The sequence below is a fragment of the Pleuronectes platessa genome, chromosome 5 (assembly GCF_947347685.1).
Source record: "Pleuronectes platessa chromosome 5, fPlePla1.1, whole genome shotgun sequence".
In the NCBI taxonomy this organism is placed as follows: Eukaryota; Metazoa; Chordata; class Actinopteri; order Pleuronectiformes; family Pleuronectidae; genus Pleuronectes; species Pleuronectes platessa.
Window position 1 is genome coordinate 22410254 of NC_070630.1, and position 16778 is coordinate 22427031.

Below are 16778 nucleotides of genomic sequence, written 5' to 3' on the forward strand. Positions count from 1 at the left end.
TTGTAGTTTTAATATTAACAATACAGACATAAGACTGAATCTGACCGGCTCATCTGAATCTTGGCAAGAGTTTTACCTGAGCGGTAGAGTTACCAAAATACCACCAGGCCATGAAACTCTCCCATGACGCCATCAAAAGTATACTGTATTTATTTAGTATTGCTCTCTGGACTATGTAGACACAGATAAAAACAGAATGTAACCATAATGTCTGAACACAGTACGAGATAGAGGTAGATACGGTTAGAGCCATGAAATAATGTTATCTGTTGAAAGGCTTTAAAAGCTGTTGCAGATCCACAAAACACATTATGCAGTTGTTTTTGCAGGTTGAGAAGTGCTCCAGAGGAAACCAAACTAGGAATGTATATTGTAAAATAGGTGAAATGCTCCTTTAAGGTAACATAAAAGTTAGGTTTGCATATCCACATGTAATCTGAGCTAAATTATGCAAGTCTTTCATACGTTAGCATAGTAGTATTGATCTTATTAGAAATAATAAATAAATATGCATCATTGCGGTAATGGACACGGACCTGCTGACATATGGCTTGTAATATAAACATTCCATACTATATAGCTTCTTTATATGATGTTACCATGAAAATAAGAAATGCATGTAGGACAGGTGCAGTGTGTGTACGTGTTTGCAAACCCACCCTCTGGTTATAAACACTGAAGTTGTCGTAGAGCTTGACGATACACTCAGCTTTCCTTTGGAACTTCCTGTAGGAGTCCTCCGTCCACCACTGTTTGAGGTTGCCATGGCTGTCGTACTGGCCCCCTAGGGACATGAACCATTGCATCACTAAGATGAAGGGCAAAAGTGCATGGGTATTAGCATTGAGACACCACAACCTGCAACTTTTCTTCACAGTCCAAAGAGCTGCCCAGCGGGTCATCTGTTTTACACTTTTTGGTAGCTGCAGGAGTCAAACCTTTAGGTAATTGTTCCAAAATCCATAGTTGACCTTGGCTGATGTAATCAGTTCATGAGCCAATGGAACAACTTTGGCTAAATTTGTCTAATAAAACAGAGGCTGTGTCTCTGGCAAAGAAGTTGGTAGAACATTCAATGCAGCATTGAGAAGGTGGCTGGCAGGAAGTTCACCCCCTCATTAAATTATTTTACTGTATTTTAAAGGGCAGCACTTGGACTGGAAATGAAAGTTAGAGATTGTTGCTCAGAATAGTCTTTACTGCACAGTCGAACACACAGGAATGATACAAATGTCATAAGGTCACAGTAATCACCAGGGAACCCCTGCTCTTTCTGTCAGGTAGTCTTGTGTGTTTCGATGAAGGGGACAAAATGGGGAAAAATGGAGATATGTGTAAGTTGAAATGGATGATGGATGAAGAAGCTGTCATTCTCACCCCAGTCATCATAGCCATGTGTTATCTCATGGCCAATGATAGCTCCTATTCCTCCGTAGTTGAGAGACCTGGCAGCAGAAAAGAGAAATATGGAACATTATCAATCAATCAATCAAATTTGATTTGTATAGCCCATATTCACAAATTACAATTCATCTCATAGGGCTTTAACAGGGTGTGACATCCTCTGTCCTTAACCCTCAGCAAGAGTAAGGAAAACTATTAGACAGAACTGACACTTTGAAATTTTTACAGGTAATTTGAAAAGTCTTGAGCTACCTTAACCTGAAACAAATCTAAGAACTATTAAGGGAGAGCATGTTTTGCTTTTAAAAAGTTGGATTCATAGGCAACAATACTCCCTCGATCAGCTCAGTACACTCTGGAGTTTTGGTGCTAGTCTGGTATGACCACTAGCTTGTGATGGCGACTGTTTTTTTAAATGTATTTTTAACTTACTTGTGATTTGATCACTCAGGATTGTTGTTCATACCAGGTCTGAACGGGGTCACCATATAATTATCATATGAATAAACAGGAACTGGCTGTAGCAAGTTAGCTTTTCAAGAGATGAGGAAGAAAATGAGGTTCAACAAATTTCATAAAATGTCTGGAGCATAATACTTATATTTCGAGGCCTTCATTTATCATACAAGGGGATTTTTTTTCTGAGAGTAATATTTAACAATACTTTGCATAACCTCCTCTTCCAAATGCACAAATGTGTCTGTACCTTTTGACCTTCTGAGGTATCGCAATTGCTTTGTCTTTCTTCCCCTTGTTTTGTAAATGTGTGCTAATTCTGCTCAGCAAAGCCAAATGGAATACAACTGGGACCTTATTTTGGATCCATGTGGTTGAGACTGCTATTAAATAAAAAGTTAAATGGCATGTTCACGCTGATTAGAGAATATCGGAGGTCTGTTTGTCATGACCTGAATGCGTCCATCTCCATGCTCCCTGCGTCCAAAGACCTATGGGTCGCTCCACCTCTCCTTGACCGGGGGCCGATCCAAAGAGCTGTCGTTGGAGCTCATGCAGATATAGAGAGCGATGAGAGGGCAGGCTCGGGGCTATTCACATGGCTACGTCTGAAAATGACTTTCTGACAGCTAGTCGATACGCTGCCTCACACTGGGCCAGACTCCCTCGCTGAACTAACTGGCTGATTGAAGCTTCATTATACTCAACGTGATAGTGGAGGTGTGTGTTGTGTGTGTGTGTGTGTGTGCGTGCTTGTGTGGTCGAGTGTGAGCAGGAGTAGGAGAGTGCGAGTTTATGGGAGGTTAGGTCTACTGCAGTAATAACTTAAAGGAGACGGGTGTACACACACACACACACACACACACACACACACACACACACACACACACACACACACACACACACACACACACACACACACACACACACCTTACAACAATTCTAAATTAATATTGATTAACATGCATGGCAGTGGGTACAGGAAGTAGTGGTGATCACACCTAATGAGGGTACAGACGTGCTACCTAATGTTGGAAACACAAGCTGCTAAATGCAATTAGCTCATAGTTGTGTGAAGTGTCTGTGTGTGTGTGTTGTGTGCATGCGTGTGTTTTGTGTTATTTTTTATTTGCTCAGGAGAGTTGTTATGAATGCAGCAGGTGATTGTATGCATTAACTTAAAATAATTCTCCGTGGCAGCAGTAGGATTCTGTGAAAAGCTTTGGTGAACAAAAGGCTGTGGTGGGTGGAGAAGCAGTTGTTTCCCTGCATATTCCCCAGTGCTGCACTTCATGGCTCTTTCACTGACCGTGATCCAAACCACAGAGAGTTGAAGCTTACTTATTTTAAAAGTTTTTCTCACTGGTGAGTTTAAGGAAACTCTGACATACAAATCATTTTGACCTACAAAAACTTTTTGCATAATTTGTCTTACAGTGTACATTTTATATTCATTCTTAAATACATAATCATGGATACCCTGTTTAAATTGCCTCATTCAAAGTCACATTAGAACTAGACTCTGGGGACTTGAATCTGTCTGGTGGATAGCCTGCGCTGGCAGACATGAAACTGCAGCAGTGGTTATTTACCATTCATTTACATGCTCACATTTAAAAAACAAATGGCCCAGGTTAAAAAATAACAGAATTCCTTATTTCAGTGGATTATCATACTGTACTGAACAAATACATTGAAGACAGTGGTTAGCTGGAAGGGAAATTAATCTGTTACCTCTATTAGACTGTGAGAAACTGCCAAGAGAAAAGTAAATGATATGCAGGTATAAATCATTTATCCTCAGTCAGTTTGTAATTAATGGGTTCAAACATGCAAAACTACATGATCCTCTGAAGTGATTGTCTCATGTGGTAATTACAGCATAATGGTTCAATTAATTTACCTTCATTTCCCCAAAGATCCTGGTGAGCAAGGTGCTTTAAAGATGCCATCATTACACAACCTGACTGAGAGCAAATGGAATGTGACTATGAGAAGGAAATGAGAAGCCCATGTCTCCTGGTGAGGCACAGTGAGTTTTCTGTTCTATAAACCACTGAGATGTTTATATGTGACATCCTAAGATGTCATTTAACAGTATAGCACAGGAAGAGAGGAGTCATAAACTCAGCAAACTGTCCAAATCAATATGGTAACTTTACTAATATTTACTCACATAAGGTATTTGAGTACTCTGGTCATACCAGACCATGTAAAGCTGTAGCAGCAAAAACCAAAAGTGTACTAAACTCTGCAAAAGTGCCTTTTTGTGGATGATGAATTCAACTTTTGATATAATATAGAAATAATCAGAAATAAACATTATATCTCATTTTAAGAGTTGTATAGATTTCAATCAAATTGTTAGAAATATATGTATACTCTTTGGCAGATGTATTGGGCCTACAAGAAGGATTAGATCGGTTTTCACCATTTTTGTATGACGGTTACGTAGTTTGAGTCAAACCTGAATATTAAAGATTTGATCAGTTGCTACAGCATGATTATTATTATTATTGTTATATTATTATACTGTAGCTGTTTGTCAAGCTTTAATACTTCTCTGGTACATACATAAATGTGTGTATAGTATGTATAGTATTCAAAGCGGTGGCTTGATTTATATCTGGTCAGATTTCGAATTCAAGTTTTTCCCCTTTAAGTCCTTTTTGTCCAAGCAACCCAACGTTTTGTTGGGCTGCTTGAGTTATGATCACATTTTACGTTATTGAAACTCTTGTCTCACAATAATTTTATTTGTAACTGATACCGTGTTAAAAAATGTAATTGCCATTGGCCATGATACCGGTCAAAAACACAAAAAAGTATCTTTGCAAAATGTACAGCCAATGTATCACTAATTTAAAGTTATGAATAGTTTTTTCCAGAGCTGCTGGACGGACAGAAAAGCCATGTAAGTTCAGCGAAGTTACTTTTATAGTCAACCTCTCAGTGAAACCTCTTCCATTAGCAGGACCTTGTTCAGTAATTGACCTCTTGGTGGGTAGTTAGATTGGTTTAATCAGCCATGCTGGGACTCAGAGGCTGGCCAGACTAACGCAGCCTTTAACGGCCGGTTGTTGTGGCTTTGAAGATGTTGTTTCCTCCCTGTGGGCAGCAGTAGCAGCAGCAGCAGCAGGGGAGGGCAGGGACAGGAGGAAGGCGACTTACTGTGGGAACTCAGGGTTGTAGAGCGTGGGCTGAAGGATGCCAGCAGGAAAGACTGAAAAAGAGATGAGGAAACAACATGAGCGAAGTGGAAAGGTTCAGGTACTCCAACAGCTCGCGTGAATATCACACACTTTCAGTGACAGTATACGGGCTCCTGAAGGGGGAACAGACAAGATTGGAAAAGGAAAACACTGTTACCAGATCACACTGAGTCAGAACAGATCAAATCACTGTCTCTGAGTCCTGATGAAGCAGCAGCTTTTCAATGTTCAATAAGTATAAATGCAGAATGAATCATTATTATTAGTATGACATGCAGTTTACAGTATCATTATGACATAATATTTTACATAAACTGGAAAGCTCCTCCAGCGCTACAGAAAACATGATATGTCTGTTTTCCCATTGTTTTTTTACTGTTGTTATTTCGTCATGAAATATTATGATGAACTAGAATTACCAACTCACATTTACATGCCTCCTCACAACAGTCAACAAACATTGCCACAATCTCCCCTTCTCCTTTGAAACAAATTTGAAGAGATGTGCTGAGGTGTTCCTTAGATAACATGTTCACGAGGATGGGTCTGACTGACCATCTAAGAAAAATATCCCCTGGCTGTCGCACAAAAATTTAACACTTAAAGACATCTCACGGAATTGATGTAACTTTAAGTGAGATCAGTGCAGTGGTATCATTCAAAAATGTGTGAAAATATCTTGCCTCTAATGGGAGAATTGGCCAAAAGGCTATGATGTTTGTTTTTCTGTTAGTTAGTTAGTTAGAAGAATTACACAGAAAAAATTTAAGAACATTTTGTGGAATGGTTGGGTGTAACCCAAGAATGAATCCCATATAATGTTGGAGTGAATCTGGAAAAAACAGTGAATTCAGAATAATTTTTTTTACTTTCTTTTACGTGGCAAGATCGGTCATTACTTTGGTCGATTACAAAATATCTAGAGAAACTTTAGAATACTCCCTCCATCTGCACTTTGTCTAATAAGCAAATGTTAGCATGCAAATGTGTTAAACTACGATGGTTCACATTCTATATTTTGTAAATCATTATCATGTTAAAGATAAAACTGCGGATAATTGAATTTAGTCCAGAGCACACATGAGTAGCATCACACAGACGGTAAATAACTGATTAAAGGTTTCAAACATTTTGAACAAACCTAAAAAAGATGTTTGACAAATTACTTGGTCAAGGAAACCGATAGCTGCAATGTTGGTTAACATTTATGAAACATTATGTGACAATTTCTGACTGGAAACCAACTATAACAGAAATTACACAGATACGGTTTGTTATCCAGTCTCAGTATCTTCAAATAAAAGCTGCTGCTAGCCATAAAAAAACAAAAAAACAATAGAGATGGGATTAAGTTACTAAAAAAATTTAATTAAAGATAAAATTGAATACAGAAATTAGCACACTGAGAGAAAAAGAGGTGAGAAGTGAAAAGTTCAGGGTTAAGTGAGAGAAATAATGGGTGTGGCTGAAAATAGATGACCCAAGGGGCACTCCTGACTGTGTCTGTCTGACTCCTCTTGTCCTCGAGCATCAGCTCGAGAGCACACCATTGATTTTTCGGTGAGAGATTTAATCCAGCAGGCAGGCTGACACAGACAGCGGGGGAAGCCTGGGAGAAGATGAGGCGAGCAGCGAGGGAGGGGTGACATAGCGAGCCTAGATTTGTTAAAAGTCGGGAAAGTGTCACGGCTTGTTTTTCCTCCAGGGGGGTATTAAGTATGTGAGGTGGAGATCGAAGTAGAAAGTGAGTGATGACCGGGAATATGATATGAGGGAGTGGACGCTGTTCTCTCTAAGCAGCCGTCGTGTTTGACTTGCAGAAAACAGGCGGCAACATGGAGTAATTGTGTGTAACTAATGCGAGGTCCATGTCATGGTGCAGAATGGCAATAGGGGAAAGTGTGTTTGTGTGTGAGTGTGTGTGCGTAGACAGATGGCAGGGAGAACACAAATATCAGTATGTGTAATGAAGACTTGCACTGACCCATTTGATTCTTGTTAGGGAGGTAGTAGGCATTAAGGGCCTGGGGAGGGAGAAGCCACCTGCGGAGAGAAACAGTGTCAAACAAACAGAGGATTACAAATGGGATCACACACACAGACACACACAGACACACACACATACACACACACACAGATATCGGGAGTGCACGGCCTCTCACATGTTGCCTGTTGGACAGAGCTCGGGGGCAGATCAGGTCATCCAGTCTTGAGATGAACAGGACACTCATTGGCATAATGCATTTGCCAGATCCTTACCCTAACCTTAACTATCACAACTAAATAACCCTGACCTCAACCTAATTGTAACCCTAACCCTAAAGCCAAGACTTAACACTCGAACAAGCCTTTCGAAAAAGTGAGAAACAGCCAAAATGTCCTCACTCCGTAAGGTCAATTGGTCAAAATAGTTTTCAGAAATATATAAGTACAAGTACAACACACGTACACACCAATCTACCGACTTGAAAACACACCCCTGATCCTGAACAGAATCCCAAACACCTCTGTCTCTCTCTGTCTAAACTCCCTGGTGAGAAGCGCTCAGTGTGTGCGGTCCCACGGCCAGAGTTCCTCCCTCCCTGCATAGGAAACTGCGGACAGTTCCTTTATGGTAATCCACTTAAAACCAGACTAATCGATTGGCATAAAATCCCCCAAATGACTAACTCTGAAAGTGTGAGATGCCCTTGTTCTGGGAGCGAAAGAGTGATGACTGCGTGTGGACTGCAGAGAGATGGAGAGGAGACAAACACAGGGAAGAGGAGGAGGAGTGATACTTTATTTTTTTCCCTGCGACAGGACAGAGTGACTGATGAAGGGTTCACTTTTTGGTGATTTAGAGGGAGTATGTGGTTTAACTCTTCAGGGCACTGAGTGTGGGCTAATGATACAGTTGTTCTGAGCACCTTGGAATACTAATGTGACTTTATTGTGTTGTCGTGGCGGAGAGGCACTCAATCCAACCGTTACAGGGCTCTATTTTAAAAAAGAGAGCCGCATGTCCCAGAGCACTTTTCTGCTGCCTGGCTGCACTAGATAAGTAAATCAAATGGATTTTCTCCTGCTGTGTGTCAATATGGTATCTGTTGGTTTAATTTAGAGGCACATCAACAAATGTGTCAAACTACAAAGGGATTCACAGGGACACATGTTCGGCATGTCAGACATATTAGCGAGACCCACTCACAGCGGCGTAGCTGCAGCAGCGTCCGGTGTGAGCCTCAGCTGCGTGAGCTCGGAATACATTTCAGATATATTAACCGTCTTTAATTGCTCTCCCCCTGCGTGTCAGTGAGCGGGGACGGCTGCCTAGTGTCACTTGTGTAACGCGGGGAGAGGACTCACGCGTTCTTGTCCACCTCTTCGTGGATCTTCTTGACCGACAGCTTGATGTTGAACTTGATGCTGTTGAGGATGTTCTTGAAGTAGGTCTTCTCATCCACGACAAACTGCAAAAACCACAGACACGAGGTCAGTGTGAAGACCTTCAGTGTATGCAGTACAGGAATCGATAGACATTTTGGGAAGTGCACTGTTCGTCGCTTTTTGTCAGATAGTTCCAGTAGCTGTTAAGTTTGACACCACTCTCATGTGTCTGATGAAGCTACCACACTCTTTACAGTTCTCTCGAAGTGGGGGAAACAGCGAGCCTGGCTTTGATCGATAGTGAGAAATTGCCCTCTTGAGCTCTCAAGAGGGCAATTTAACAAATTATACTTCAATTGTTTAATCCGTATAAAACAAAAATATAAATTCAACTATTTGCTTTGTCATGTGCAAGAATATTTTGTCTTTCACACTTTTTGAAACAATCCAGAGTTCAGGATGGTACTGGTTTCCGAGGGGTTTTATTACCACTGGATAGAGACAGGTTTGCTGTTTCTGCTTGTTTCTTGTCTTCAGGGCTAAATTAATCAAACTGGTTTCCGGCTCTAGTTTTCACATTTGACTGTCTAGTTCCGTGCCTGTTGTAAAACATGCTGTTTGAATGGCCTGTTTGTTTGGCCTGTGGTTATGCTGGTTGCAGCTTTCTGAAACTGTAAAGGTGAGTTATGATTAGCTGGATTCAGTTTTTTGCTCAGATTTTAAAATCAATATTTTTCATGAAATGAAACAGAATTAGCTTCATTACTGTTCACTTTTGGGGTTTATATATAAGTTTAAATGATTAACCAAACTGTGCATAATCTTCAGACCCAGGTTCACAAATTTTATTAAATAAAAGTTCTGCTCGATATAAAGCATTGCTGAAACAACACAAACCTGTGCATTTACTTTGAAGACTATTGATAAAGTGATTCTATGAATTTTGCTGCCACAGGATCAGCAGCCGTGAATGTCTGTTTCAATCTCATACGGTAAACAAACTCTAAGTCACACTGACTGCACTGTTTGCCTTTTTATTCAACCTTCATTCATATTGAACATAACATGTGTTCAAATTGCACCAAATTCAACAATGCACCCTCTAGAGCCATAAACAATACATGTGGGAAGTGTGAAACAGATAGGATTAACGGTTCTTGAGTTATGCATTCCACATACATACACGGACAGAGATTTGTGGACTTATATGTAGATGGACATGAGAGTCAATCTTTTAATTTAAGTCTTGGTAAGAAAGGCAGTAAACATATTTGTTTAATTGGATGATTTTGGATAATGCGGGCTGAACCTTTAAGTCAGCAGCTAATCAGCTCTAAACAGAGATAATCTGCGGTGAATGTGGCAGAATTTATTCATGATTTAATTCCCCCTGTTCTGATGCTGGTGCCTAACGTTCAAATGTACTTCCAGTCATGTACAGTACACAGATTGAGGACCATTTTTGTTCATATGCCAGAGGAATTTAATGTTACTTGCTTTGGAAGCATCTCCATCCTTTAAACTGACAGTAAACACATAATCTCTCTCTTGTATTTGTTTTTTTTGCTTGTTTAGGCTCATGGGGCAAGAACTGCCTCCGAGTGTTTGAGAAGAAAATACACACATAAACACTCACTGCTGTGATTGTGTCAGCATGGGGACCGACCAGAGTCTCTGACAGAATGTCCACAACCGCCTCCCTACGTCAAGTCTGCACTTTTAACCCCTTACTGCCTGAATTAATTTCCAATTATATAACAAAAATATTGTTGGTGTTTTTGGCCTGTCATACAGATGCTAAATTAAGTGTAGTATTTGCACCATCAGGCACAATCGTCACCTCGGCGGCATTAAGACCGGAATGGGGTCTGAGGCAAATTTGCGACATCCGTCTACAAGGGGTTAACATAAAACCAGAAACACTGGCAGGGCAACAGCTTACTTATAAATAAAGTTGTTATTAAAGGAATGGTTTGGCCTAGCGGACTGAAACTATATTTCAGACTGAGGAATTTGACTCGATTCCAGACTCCACTGTTCATGCAACCCAGCAGACAACTCATTTTGTAGGAAAACCCTATGTACTGATGGAAAAGGTACCAAGACTAGTTATTCATTTGGTCACTATGTTGATCTGGGAGCAGTTATCTAGTTTACAAAATACAATGAAAAGCATCAGAATGGTGAAGGATACCCTGCATGTACACTGCAAATAGCCCATTCAGGCCATGCTAACTTTTCTATGTTGTAATAATACCATTTATACCATATGATTATAAATGGTTAGTTCATCCCATAAGGTGTCGACCCTTTCTCTAAGCATAATGCCTGAAAGGTAATGCAGCAGTATTAACATTGATACACATGATGTCATTTTCTGCTTATGTCATTGTGGTGACTATTCAAAAAACAAAACTTGTCACCTGATGGTGGTTTGGGATGGTTCTTAACTCGATTCCAGAGTGAATAAAAAAGAAAGGTTGCGAAGGTTATGATGTCTTTGGGTGAGGTTCCCGTTTATTTCAACAAAAAGAATAAGGCAAGTTGACAAACAAAAAGCTTCTATTGATTCTCTGGCTGTCGTGTAAAAACTGTGTCTCTCCCACCACCACTCAACTCAAACTAATCAGCTCTCCTGATCTCTAACAGCTGGGGCAGATTCTGGGGTAAAAGAAAGGAACAGAAACAATACTGCACCCTTGTGGAAAAGTAAATACCTACACAACATAAAAAATGGCTCCTACAGTCATGAAGACTTCACTCCTACATCATAATCTAAGAAGATTTTTCGATCTATATAAGCTTCAGTGTGTGTCTAAGGTCCTCTAGGATGCAGTGATACCTCAGTTTTGAAATAAACGTGACAGATATGATGACTATAACGTCACTTTGAATATGACAATATATGATCCATCCATCATCATTTTTGGAAGAATTGTTTGATATTGTCTTTTTATGATTTCTTTGGTAAATTCTTTTCAGATGATACTTTTCTTACCTTGACCTTTGTCCTATTACTTCCACAAGTCAATCATCTAGAGATACCCTCCCATTTAATATTATCTCCAGGTTTGGTGTAATTCTGCTTCATGGCTATGCTGGCACATGGGGTAACAATTTGGAGACTGACCCAATAACCTGTATAAATACTGAGTTATCCATGTATGCTCTTAGCTAGTGTTTTTGTATGACTTGTTCCCTTCACTCAAGTACTTCAAAACTACATTTGGGTAAATGTACTTCATCACTATCCACCACTGATGTTAACCAGTTTCACTGCAAATTTAATATTAAGAGTATATAGTTGCAGTTTCATGTTTGAATCACCTCCCCTCTATCGGCACAGCCTTCATGATGAACTTGATTGGTTTAGAGCTCTTGGGTTCACGCTTTCATTCTCTCCACCCACAATTAAGCAAATCCTCATCCCAGTTGTCCACAGATGTAAAGTATATACTTATCTTTTATTTTTGCGGCTGTTCCCGCAGGCTCTCCATCATCACAATACTGATTGCACACTACAGATTGCTGAGCTGCTCCCAGGTTTTACATGTGCTACCTCGATAGATCTACATATATAATCATGTGATTTACACTCTCATCAGTGCGGGTTTATATACTTCTGTGCATGATGTATTTTTGCTCGATCTGAATACAATCACCCAGGCGGCACTATAATGGCTGCTGGAAAGTGATTCTGGAGAGGGGGAGGGGCTGCTGGGAAATGGGATTAACAGTGAGGGTGGGTACTTGTGTATGGTGATGATGGCTGGACAGTTTGTGACTCACCCCATATTCCTGATCTATGAGCTCAGGTTTGAGCAGGAAGTCTGGGTACCCTGTCATCACCATCATGTGCTTCAGCTGCGAGGGGGAGGAAGAGAGGATGATAAGGAGATAGAGAAGTGGAGGAGGAAGAGCTGGTCCGAAATCACGTAACATCCATTTGCAATAACTAACGACCACTCATACACACTCGCTTAGGGACCAAGGTACACAACCATCCTTCCACACACACACACACTAATCAAGCAAACCCAAAGTAATAGGATTACAGGGAAGCTCTTTATATTCAGCATGGCCCTCTAAAAGGATTATAACTACAGATTGTAAAAGTATTAGAAGGGATATCTTGCCGTGCAGACCCTAAACCAGCACCACAGAGAGATCCGGATTAGGAGATCCCCACTTCTCAATGTCAAGCCCTTGATGTATTCTATCACACACTTCCATCTAAACCAAGCAATCAATCAAAGCCCTGGAAAGAAAAGAACTGCAAAGAAATAATTAAATCCTTTTCAAATACTAATCGGATCTGGCAGGGAGCTGTGTCTGCGATGCAGAAGCTGACTGAGGTTCCGAACCTTTGCTCTGGCAGCCTCCTTGGTGGCCTCATCCATCCAGTCCAGCCCTTGCAGACGGAGGTCCAGGGAGTGTTTGATGTCCTCCACCAACTCCTGTACCTGGAGGGAGATCACATCATATTGGAAGAAGTGTCAAGATCCTTAAAACTAATACAACTTACGTGGATCTTCATAAACACATGTTCTGCCAATGTTACAACAGTATGGAATGTTTCACAAGAGAAATCTTGTTATTTTTTCAACACAAACCTTGGTGCCCCGTTCAGTGTTTGAATCTGAAAGGAGACGTATTATGCTCTTATTCAGGTTCATTTGTGTTATTAATTAATAAAGTTTTAAAGGCTCTAAGGATGCCTACCGGGCCCAACAATGAGGCAGCCTTTGTATACAGAGGATTTCAATTATCGGCGTCACAGGCACGTTCTACTCCTATTTGTGTGTCCTAGGCATGCAAATATGGGGCGGCGATAATGGAGGTAACTGAATGATGCAGACTACTGACTAGACATTTCACTCTCTTCAAGGAGCAATGTTTTCTGGATGGATGAGCTCCCCTTTCCACTGATTTAACTTATATTTTATTTATTTATTTTATTTCCAGAACTTTTACATACACAAATAAACTATAGACAAACTAGACGAAGGGAAAAAATGAAAACCTATTATATTTCTCCTAAATATTTTAAATGTGCTTTATGCAAGTTTCCTTTGCCTCCAATTGTGGATTCTTGCTGGGAGCAGGTGGTAGTGGTGATCACTTGCCAAGAGTGCTTTTCTGTGTTCCATTGCTTGTGCTAATATGACTGGTTAATAAGACTTAGGAGGTAGAGTGGGTCGTCCACCATGTGCGATGGTTCAATCCCCAGCACCTCCAGTCTGCATTACAAAGTTTCCTTTGGCAAGATGCTGAGCCCCAAAGTGGCCCTGACATCCGCTCAGACATTGTGTGAATTGCTGTGTGTTAGAGAAAAAGTGTAAAATGTGTATAAAGGTGTTGTGTTAAGTGCTTTGATAGATAGATAGATAGATAGATAGATAGATAGATTACTTTATTCATCCCCGAAAGGAAATTAAATCGTCATAGCAGCCGGTATATTTGAATACAATAAAATACAATACAATAGAATAAAAGAAAAGAAAAATATTGAGGTAGAAAGAAAAGATTGGTAGATTATAGTGGAAAAGTGCTTTGGAAATATAGTCCATCTACCATAAAAAGATTCATCTGAATTTATGATAAATCAGAGAGTTACAATGCTGAGTTTGCTCCACCTTTGTCGTCCCATTAAGCTGCAGTTCTTGAAGTATTCGTTGTGTGTAATGCTAATTCCAGTCTAGTTACCACTGATCCTATGTCCAGCTGACACGGGCCACAAACCCCAAGTCAAAGTTTTCCGCCATCAGTGGATTTGATTGAATAAAAAGTTAAAATAGCATGAGACTGTGCTGTTTTCCAGCTGAGCACCAACAAAAGTAAGAGTAACGGAAATGGGTCAACTAGGATTTTCAGTCCGCAAAGCATGCAGGCTGCAAATGTCTGCATGTAGCATGATAACCACTGCATATTGTAAGACATGATTAACTCAGGCCTTTACACAACAGGGGTGTGAAAAATAAACAAGAAATGTGACTTGCCTTTGAATATTCCACATTTCAAAATTCTTCTTACTGGCACTGATGCGAATTTGCAAAACTTGCAAAACTTTTTCATTAAAAAGTTTTAGAAGATTTGGTACAGCTCATTCCACAGAAAAAATGAGGATTCATTATCATTCAGTGATGATTATCTTGTCCTCGTCCTACTCACTCAACAAAAAGATGAGATTTTTTATTTCAAAGTTTGAAATTCTCCCGTAGTGAGTTAGCTCTGGATCCTTGCTCCTGATCGGTCCAGACCTGAGGCGCTGCACTTCTCTCCATGTAAGTGTGTGAAGAGCTGTGTTAGACCAAACTTAACCTGCGGCTCTCTGATAACCTGGTGCTTTAGCATCAAGTTAGAGTTACTTTTGTATTGTTTCATTTTTCAGTCTGTTCTACTTTCAGTTTTAATTTCATTCGTCCTTTGTAAATCTTGGCAAAAGCTTTGAAGTGTAGAGCTGCTATTTTTGGACTCACCCATTTTTCTCCTGTTTTGGTTGTTAGGAAGTTTAGTAATATAACAGTTTTTGTGGTTCATTCAGAGGTGTGGTGTTGTTTCTAAATGGGGTTATTTTGTTTGTTGTTTTGGCCTGGGCTCTCCCCAAAGTTAAACTGACTTCAAGAGCTGTGGCCTCTTGAAGTCAGTTGTGTGTGATGCTAATTCCAATCTGTCGTGTGGAGTACCAGTCACAATGTAAATGAACCACCTTCAATTAAATCGTGCTTGGTGATATTGTCTCATATCTGTCAAAATTCCAGTATATATTCAATACAGTGCCATAAAAGGATTTTTAGTCATCTCTAAGTTACATTTAAAAGAGTATGTGGATTAAGCAGTGCACCCATATAAACAGTGGTAGGATGTAACAAAGTACATTTACTTTGTTATTGTTCTTAAGTAGTTTTTCATGTATTTGTTCTTAACACAGTCGATTTATTTCCCTGGTCTTTTTAATTACTTCACAACATAAACTGTATCAGCAAATATATTTACTTTCTACACAACCGCATTTCAACTGCAATGTCTAACATGTTCATGTTGTTTTCAATATTTTTTTTAATAATACATAACGAGAGGGGAATTGGTCGACTGAACCAATCAGAGTGAGCAAGTAACATTAAACCCTGCTCACTTGTGAAGACTCAGTTACAATGACATAGTAGACTGTTGCATTAGGCAATAGACTCAGCAAGTCATTTTACTTTAAATACTGATAGTACATTACTTTTACTCAAGTGGAAAAGTTAGCGTGTTACTTTTGTGGAGTACTTACTCCATCACCGCCTATAACATTGACAGACTTACCGTAAATATATACTTTTTAAGGATAAAGATCGATAGGATATTTTCTATTCAAAACCTGCCAATGGATTAGAGGCAGTTTGGTTGAAGATTGGTGTGTCGGTGTGTGTGTGTCAGTGGGTTATGCTTGTAGCAGCTAATGTTGTATGGAGCCACTAGTCTCAAGCAGAGAGACAGAACAGACTCCAGAGGTCTGATAAACTAACTTCGTTCCACGTCCACACCTCCAGATTTGATACCTCTTAAACGTTATCTCCAGACAGAGCGTATATTGACTCAAGTCACGTCAGTCGTGGAAGTTTATCGTAAAGCACAGCTGCCTCTCAAGACACAAACAGGCTTGATGTGTAAAGCTGATGGAGTAGCCCTTTAAATAACCAGTAGTTGCTTAGGTCTATCCAAAATGATTCTGTGGGGTATTTGTTTTTGTCCCTGGTATTCATGTGAACATTGTATAATTCCACATGATTCACATCAAACCTTTATTTCGCATGGCACAATGTAAGGGTGTAAGCGTTGATGTGTTGGATGGTTGTTAATATCCGACTTTTGTGTTGAAAAGCAGAGTTCATGTCCTGTCAGAATCCATGACAACAGGTGTTTCAGATTCTCTATCTTATCTTAACCATATTCTAGATGCCACATACAGATAATGCGTCTGAAGGAATTTCAAATGCTTTGGCGCTAAACTTAATTCAATTATTAAATAACTTCTTTTTTTTTTTTTCTCGTGATAGGAACAAAGAACTTATTCTGTCCAAACTTCAAATAACCTTTAAAGGAATTCTACTGCTGCTTTCTAAAACCCACCGTAAGCAGAAATGCTACTCCTGAATGGCACCGGGACATGTTGTGTCCCTCGACAATATCTCCAAATTGGCGATTCAGAGTAACAGCAAAGCTTGTCTTTCCCACTCTGTCTCCTGTCAGCCTCTCAGCTCCTGACGCTCATTAATTCCAGGTCATGCTGAGGCAAGAAGCATCAGTGAGTCAGTCAAGGCTACACACATCGCCACTGGCCTCAGGTCTGGT

General features: G+C 40.0%; 1 protein-coding gene across 1 annotated transcript in view; it reads right to left on the reverse strand.

Annotated features, from left to right (window-relative positions):
- The window catches only part of LOC128440216 (endothelin-converting enzyme-like 1), a 47402-nt gene that overhangs the window by 5208 nt on the left and 25416 nt on the right, over positions 1–16778 (reverse strand). Inside the window, exons 8-14 of the mRNA XM_053422856.1 lie at positions 12806–12904; positions 12231–12305; positions 8421–8524; positions 7057–7115; positions 5032–5083; positions 1378–1445; positions 660–784 (exon numbers count right to left, since the gene is read on the reverse strand). Of these exons, the coding sequence (XP_053278831.1) occupies positions 660–784; positions 1378–1445; positions 5032–5083; positions 7057–7115; positions 8421–8524; positions 12231–12305; positions 12806–12904 (582 nt within the window). The remainder of the gene's footprint in view (positions 1–659; positions 785–1377; positions 1446–5031; positions 5084–7056; positions 7116–8420; positions 8525–12230; positions 12306–12805; positions 12905–16778) is intronic.